Here is a 7,667-nt window from a genome sequence, read left to right as displayed (position 1 = left end):
ATCCATCCATCTATTTATTCATCATCCATCCATCCATCCATTTATTCATCATCCATCCATCCATCCATTTATTCATCCATCCATCCATCCATCCATCCATTTATTCATCATCCATCCATCCATCCATCCATCCATCCATCCATTTGTTCATCCATCCATCATCCATCCTTCCATTTGTTCATCCATCCATTAATCCATCCATCCAACCATTCATCCATTCTTTCCTAAAGTTTTCAGATTTATTTTTAATAAAAAATTTTAAAATTTTCTTTTTCTTTTCACTTTGTCATTAAAGGTTATTTGTTGTAAATAAGGAGGAACTAATTCTTGCAGCTGAATCAGATTCTGCAACAACTTCCTTCAACCAATCAGCTCACAGTGAGACAGTAAGGCCACGCCCCCTTCAGCAGGTGAGTCTGGTTCTGCTGTGATCCACACAGGTCAGAACCTCCTCTGAAGACAGAAACAGAACAGGTTTTAATTAAAAATATAAACTCTCAGACCCAGGCTGTTTATTAAACTTTGTTTAAATAATTCCATGACTTTCAGGAATTAGGTTTCTGTATTTTTGCTTTTTTAAATTGCTTACTTTTGTTATAAACATTTCTCCTGCAGCATCTCTGTGGATGGAAAGGATGTGGAGTCAGTGCAGAGCYGACAGCACCACCTGCTGGCCAACTGTGAGAACTACACCTCAGCTTCAGTTCACTGCTTTCTGATAAAACCAGAAAATAAAACAAGTTTCATCCTAAGTTTGTGTTTTTTAAAAGCTACAAAACACAACATTTCATTCAGTTTAATACAAGGTTCCTAAACAGCTTTTATTTTTGAAATTCCAGAAATTTCCTGATTCAATTTTGGATTTTATCAGGGCTGAGTTTATTGTAATTATTTTCAATAGTATTTAGAGACTGGAAAATAATAATACTTTTAGGAACTAAGAGTTTTATAAAAACTTCATAATCTAAAAAATTATGTTTTTGCACTGTGACCAATAAATACTATGAGGAGTCCGCGAGGGGGATTTTTTTCTTTTGCGTTACCTCGCAATCCCTTTGTGTTCCCATGCAAAAAGTTTGATTTGTATATGAACTGAATTAAATCAGACTTTTATTTTGAAATATCCARTTACCAAAACTGGCTGTGTTGCCACAAGTTCGTGAAATTGACATTGATGTTGCGTGGCTGCAGTGTGTTAAAATATCAACATATGACATACTTCCTTGTGTGTCTGTGTGATATATTCATTCTGAAGCTTAATTAAAGCAGCAGGCTGACTCACTAATGGTGAACATGTGAGTTTGTTAACAAACCAGCAGCACAACAGTGATAAACGACTTTTGTGTGGAAACGCAAAATGAAAAAAATCCCCGTGTCCCCTCGCAGGCTCCATACTATGAAGCTCTACAGTTTACAGTGTTCCTAAATGTTTTATTTGTATATAATTGGCTCCGCCTCCTACATCGATCCGAGCATCAACACAAACACGTATTTCTCCATAAACATTTATTTAACTATTATAAGAAAAAATAGATTTTTTTACACATTTTTTGACTTTATATGACTTTTTATACAGTACTTTCTGTGCGTTTAGAAAAAGTTTACATCAGTTAATGAAGCAGCAGAGCCACAAGTCAGAAACACAAAGGATGCTGGGAAAAAACACACACACACACACACGCACACGTCAGCCTAAACCAGACAAACTTGGATTAAAGTGGATCGGAGTCAGTTTCAGGTGAGTCAACAGAACCAAGAACACTCAGGTGGATTTGGGGTTTTAAAAAACAAAGAAATGAAAAATAAAGCCACGAAGCCGTCGGAGCGGCGCCGCTGTCGGCTGATTTACATTCAGAGTTTCCTCAGACACACGCAGCGGACAGGAAGTGAACGTTCTCAGAACACATGCGAGGCGACAGCAGAACTTTGGCAACACGTCAGGCTGAAGGTTCGAGAGGCGGCTGGAAAATACAGCAGACATCGAAGTGATGATGTCACAGTGCAGACTGGGACAAAGGGGGCGGAGCCCGGCGGGGTCACATGGTGTGTTCCTGGATGCCCGGGGTGAACTCCTTGGCGTTGGGATTCAGGCTGCTCTTCATCTGGAGGAAGAGGAGGAACGTTTCTGTCAGAAACGGAAGGCGGGGACTTCCAACAGTTTCCTGGACTCTCATTGGCCGGAGCCGAACTCACCACCACGTCCAGATCGCAGGCGTCACCGCGCGCGTYCACCTCCAGCATGAGCAGACCGATCTGCTCCTGCAGCTGGTCCACGCCCACAGAGGGGAGGTCCCTGGAGGGGATGAACCACTCCCTTTGCTCCTCCTCCTCCAGCATCTCCTGGAAACAACGCTCGATAAACTCCTCCTCCCAAAGCTCCTCCTCCACCTGCGAAACACACGTCAGGAAAACAATATAAACATTAAATGAACCTTTTTTTTTTATTAATTAACAAATTGGAATCATAATTAATATATTTTTATTGCAAATAAATAATACAAAAAGAATTAAAATAAAAATAATCAACACAAATTGGAAAAATTATTTTTAGAAAATATAACCATCAAAGTTTTAATCTGCACAAAATTAGTTTATTTATGTCATTCACAAGAAAAAGTCAACAAATTATAATAGAATAGAATAGAAWCAGCCTTTATTGTCCCTCAGAGGGGAAATGTGGGTGTGACAGCAGCAGCAAATACAACAATACACAAAACAATTGTTATTCAACATTAGCAATAATAAATTTAAGAKAACAGCATTAAAATTAAGAAAAATAAATCAAAAAATACTGTACAAGGCAATTAAACTGCAATAAGATAAAAGTAAGATTAAGATACTGTATAAACATAGTTTAACTTATAATAAATAAAAAAGACATTTCTAATGTTTGATGTTTTGTAAAGTTTAAACAGAAACTGAGAATAAACTAGTTTCTTTAAACTAAAAGTGTTTTTCAAGCAGCAGGTCCAATCAGAACCAACAAACTGTGATTGAAAGCTAAATCAGCCAATAGGAAACTCCGTTTGACCTTCATGGTTCAGTTCAGATAATGCTGTAAAACCTTCAGTTTTTGGATCAGAACCAGGCCAGACTCCAGGACCAGGACCTGGTAATGCTCCTGGGTCAGACCTCAGGATGTGGTTCTGATTGGGTCTTGATCTCAGGAACACTTGGTTTCATTTTATTTGGTTAAAATATTAACGATAAAAACTGAAACCAGAACCAAACATTTGGTCCAGTTGGTTCTGGATCAGGACTCATTACTCTGGATGTTTGGTTTGGACTCGGTCTGACACAGTTTTTAATGTTTCCAGGTATCATGAACCAGTTCACCAACAGAATGTTCCGAACCCGGTTCAGGTCCCGGTTCGGTACCAGAACAGGTGTAAAACCGCCTCTCACCTGTCTGTTGAACTCCTCCTCGTTCTCCATCCACATGTACTCCGCGAACGGGTTCTCCTCGGAACCGAACTGGCTGCTGAGGATCACCTCCCCGGCCAGGGTCACGTTGGTGGTCGTGGAGGTGCTGAGGTTCGGGTCCTTCATGTTCCCTCGGTTCGGTTCGGTTCTGCGGGGGGGAGGGGAGATGAGGTTACCGCCAAACAAGCAGCCAGGCCGCTGACTCACCGACGGTAAACAAGAGCAGCGAAGTCCGCTCGAACAGAACCCGACCAGAACACACGGCGACGGGAAAACACGAACGGTTCGGTTCGGAGCTCCTTAAATACCTGCTGGGCTGATTCCTTCGACGGTGGAAGAAGGCAAACGGGTCAGGTTCGGTCCGACTTCTTCAGTAATGGCTGCGCTGCCTCTGTTTGTTTACATCTGCTGCGTCACGCCGAGCTCGATCCTGATTGGCTGAGCGGCTGTGGTGCCTTCACGGTCCGAAAGAACCGTCAAAAAATGTAACATGAAGCTTGTTATTACAGTTACATTTGTCTTTCTGTTTTATGACACATAAACTATCCAAATCAGTGTTTTTGTGTTTCCAGTTCCAGGTCAATGGTGCAGTTCGTCTTCCGGTCCAGAAGGCGGCGCTGAAACAGTCCAAACCTCATCTGTCGTTGTTCTTTAGTAGCTGTGTTTTTGCATCGCGCTGGAGGCTTTCTTCTGTCTTTATCAACTCTGCGGTAAGAATATTTATTTCTGTAGCTAGAGCCGTATTTCATTTCGCGGTGTTTAGCAAATATTTCGATGCGCACGCATATTTTGAAAATCTAAAGCGCCAACAGGAAGCGACAAATACGGCAGCATGCGGAGCTAAGCAGATTAGCTTGTGTCGCAGAGCATTCAAATAAAGGCAAAACGCGTTTTATTTTCATTTCAGTTTTTAAATGTTGTGAAGGATTTTGTTTTAACTACGAGTGAATACGTGACGTGAGTAAGTGGAAACACTCTTGACTGTTTTCAACGCGTCAGTTTATTGATGAAGTTAGCTTCGTTAGCTTAGCAGCTAGCATCCGTATGGATGCTAGCTGCTAAGCTAACGAAGCTAACTTCATGGTCGACTTTCAACAGCAAATAGCGCCGCAGTTTTGTTCAGACAAACGCGTTAAAAACCGTTTTTGCATTTCAAAATGTGCCACAATACGTTTGTATCATAAAAGTACACAGCATGTAGTTAGGTAAAATAAACAATTCAAAACATTTTTTAAAGCTAATATTGATCGGTGTTTTCATCAGTCTGGATACATTTGTGTATTTCGTGCATTAGTATATTTTAAAGCCTACTGATATTCAGACTGACTTCCTGTTAGAGTAGTTTCTGTTGTATTTTCAGATATATTTTCTACTATGTAAAAGTAAATGATTGTTTGAATAATCTAACTTTTAAAATCACAATCGTGCAATCCCTGAGGACTCCGTTAGACGTGGGTCATTTTAAACTGATCTGCACCAAAGCATGAGGTGTTTGGTATTTATTACACACACATGCTTTTGGATTATATAAATTAATATTCAGCAGGTTTACTGTTTTTGTTGTTCACAGAGCAGATGGAGCACTAAAACAAGTTTCTACGTCCTGCAGATCAGACTTGTTTTATGGAAGATGCTCCTCAGGATGAAACCTGCGTTTATTTTATTTTTTGTAAAAGTCCAGTAAAATAAGCTCAGTTTGTGAACAGGGAGCAGAGCAAACATTATTTTCTSAGGAAGCATCAGACCAACAGTAAAGGCGCCCACGTACTCGGGCAGCGTTTTATGAGTCGTGCAACCTCTGCTCATATTGTCCGCGGATGTTTGAGACTTCGTACTCAAGCGTACTGACCGCCTGGCAAATTCTTTAATTTCTCGCAATTTCAGTCATGATGTCAAGGATCAGGAGGAAGACATAGTTTGCATTTTAGCTTTAAAACAATAAAAAAAACTACCTTACCCAGGATCTGAGCTATTTCCTCCCACAAATTTGTTGCTCACTGAAAGTCTTTGTATTCCTTCATTGATGCGTCATAAAGTTTTCTAATCTCGTCCTTGAGACGCTTTTGAAGATTTGACTCCATTTCGTCCACAAATGACAGATTCTCAACTTTATCAGCTTGGTGTGACACCCAGAACCGTACACGCCACTGTGCGCAACGCAGACGTAAAAAATTGATCTCTGCGTGGACCAGTCCGTGGATGTCCACTTCGAGACCGCACTGCGTCCGCCTCCAGTACGCGCAGACCTCCGCGGACCGAAGTGCGCTCGAGTATGTGGGAGCCTTTACAGTTGAAACCAGATATGTGCATCCACTGTGTAAACAAACAGACAAAACATTTGTCCTACTGTCTGACGTTAAATCAAACTAAACATTATTATTATTTGTTAAATGATYAAGTAAAAAATATTTAATTTCAGTGCTGTCAGTAGTCAGCGCAGCTCGTTAAGCTTCACATCTTTATGCAAACGATCCCAGATCCCAGCAGGGTTTGTGATCTGATCTCCTTCATTCCTTCCTTTGGTTGAAGTTTTTCTTCTTTGCGTCTCACATGAAGGTCTGACTCCGCTCCTCCACAGCGACGGTGTCTCCATCGCTGCTCCCAAGTGAAGTCTTTTGTCTCTTTAACGTCCTCTCATGTTCCCTCTGCAGTAATCGCACCTGCTCGGGTGGCTCCGCCCACTCCTGTCCTCTTCTTCTCTCTGGACTCTTGTTTTGAAGGTTGTTTCTGCCTCATTGTGTTTCAGCAGAAGTCCGAAGAGGAGTGCTCCACCCTCACTTTGACATTTCCTCGTCCGCCGAGTCTCTTTGCCGCCTTCGGTCTTGCCTCCACCTGTTGGTGTTTATATCTCGGGGCGTCAGGAAGTGTTCTCTTGAACTTCGACATGAGCGAGCAGCAGTCCGGACGGATGATGGGGGGCGGCGGAGGCGGAGCTCATCTTGGCGGCGCCATGAAGCTGTTTAGCAGTTTGGGGCTGACGCCCTCCGACCTGAACATTCTGGCTGAAATCCCCGAAGACGAGATCACGGTGGAGACGCTGCCGAGCATCCTCATGCAGCTCAAGGGCCGCAAGGCGGCTTCGGGAGACAGGGGGGCGTCGTCCTCGGATGTTTCATATCAAGGAGGCGGGAACAGGTGGGACTCCTCCCCGGGTCCGGGCTCGTCCCGGGCCCAGGCCTCCTCGGACTTTGGTTTCAGCAGCTCCATGTCGGACGGCTCCTCCAGCCGGGGATTCGGTTCTAGTTACGGCGGCGGCGGCGGAGAGGGGCGGTCAGAGAGGCTGTATTCTGAGCTTTCCCACCAAACGTCGTACGGTGGGCTCGGCATGGGGACGCTGATGTCGGACCCCGTCTTTATGCAGCGGAGGATGGACACCCCGTCCAGCGGAAAAGTCCAGGACTTCTTGGGAGTGGCTCCCTCCATGTTCCCTCACGTGTGCTCTCTTTGTAACTATGACGTTCATTCTTCTCTGGTGAGTACGTCCAGCCTGATCCTGTGTTCTGTTGGGACTAACGTTAATGTTTCAGCCTCGGCTGGCCTCCCTCATGTTTCCACACTCCACAGCTCCAGTTGTCTTCATGTAACTTGTTGTTAATCACCTTTTTCAGCATGAGTCTTTCCCTTGGTTTTCTTATTCTGAAGCTCCGCAGCCRTTTAGAGTCGGGTCTGGGCCGATCCGGGTCACTTCCTGTCACTTTGTGTTCTGGTAAAGCAGGTAACATTGCAGCTTCATCAGCCTCCTCGGTTTAACTTCCAGGAGAGTCTTTGCTCGCTGTCTGCATCGACGTGTGAGTTCTACACTTCCTCAGACTCAGACTCACGTTCAGTCAACATTGTCCTTTCTGTTTGTAGAAGAAAACTGAAGCGTTGATGCTGGGCCACGTTTAGAGAGGAAGTCCACCTCCTTTTAGTTCTCTGGTTTTCAGGACACAAAAACAAATTAATCTGGTCTTAATGATGTTCTAAAATCCATCAAATCTGATGTCAAGTGAACAAAAACACAACAGATTCCAGCGAGTCAGTATTTATTTCACAAATCTGGTTCCAGGTCCTGATCCAGCAGTTCGTAGAACCTTCAGCAGCAGAACTTTATTCTATTATTATTTTATTTCTTTATTTTTACAATAAAAAATAGCAAAAAACAACTAAACAATATTGTATATTTCACAATTATTATATTTCATAAAAACAAATGGGATGGAGAATAGCCAAAAAAACCCTCAAGGAGCTATAAGTGGCGATCT

At 42.9% G+C, this 7,667-nt stretch overlaps 2 protein-coding genes and 1 long non-coding RNA gene across 3 annotated transcripts in view; 2 read left to right on the top strand and 1 right to left on the bottom strand.

Moving 5' to 3' along the window:
- Window positions 1-210: 210 nt before the first annotated feature.
- Window positions 211-1,679, top strand: LOC106520195 (uncharacterized). Its single transcript, XR_001310522.1, has 2 exons — window positions 211-410; window positions 616-1,679. It is a non-coding gene; the product is annotated as an uncharacterized LOC106520195 (long non-coding RNA).
- Window positions 1,547-3,846, bottom strand: LOC106520194 (polyadenylate-binding protein-interacting protein 2). The gene is made up of 4 exons (XM_014012158.1): window positions 3,732-3,846; window positions 3,406-3,571; window positions 2,194-2,388; window positions 1,547-2,102 (listed from the first exon to the last, which is right to left on the bottom strand). Exons 2-4 carry the CDS (start codon window positions 3,547-3,549, stop codon window positions 2,037-2,039), a joined length of 405 nt encoding a protein of 134 aa, XP_013867612.1. The 5' UTR covers window positions 3,550-3,571; window positions 3,732-3,846; the 3' UTR covers window positions 1,547-2,036.
- A 92-nt stretch (window positions 3,847-3,938) lies between these two features.
- Window positions 3,939-7,667, top strand: part of matr3l1.2 (matrin 3-like 1.2) — a gene marked incomplete in the record, with an annotated part of 17,677 nt that continues 13,948 nt past the window's right edge. Inside the window, 2 exon segments of the mRNA XM_014012157.1 lie at window positions 3,939-4,133; window positions 6,173-6,895. Of these exon segments, the coding sequence (XP_013867611.1) occupies window positions 3,954-4,133; window positions 6,173-6,895 (903 nt within the window).

The sequence above is a fragment of the Austrofundulus limnaeus genome, unplaced genomic scaffold, assembly GCF_001266775.1.
Source record: "Austrofundulus limnaeus strain Quisiro unplaced genomic scaffold, Austrofundulus_limnaeus-1.0 Scaffold89, whole genome shotgun sequence".
Classification (NCBI taxonomy): domain Eukaryota; kingdom Metazoa; phylum Chordata; class Actinopteri; order Cyprinodontiformes; family Rivulidae; genus Austrofundulus; species Austrofundulus limnaeus.
This window is presented reverse-complemented; position numbering and strand designations above follow the sequence as displayed.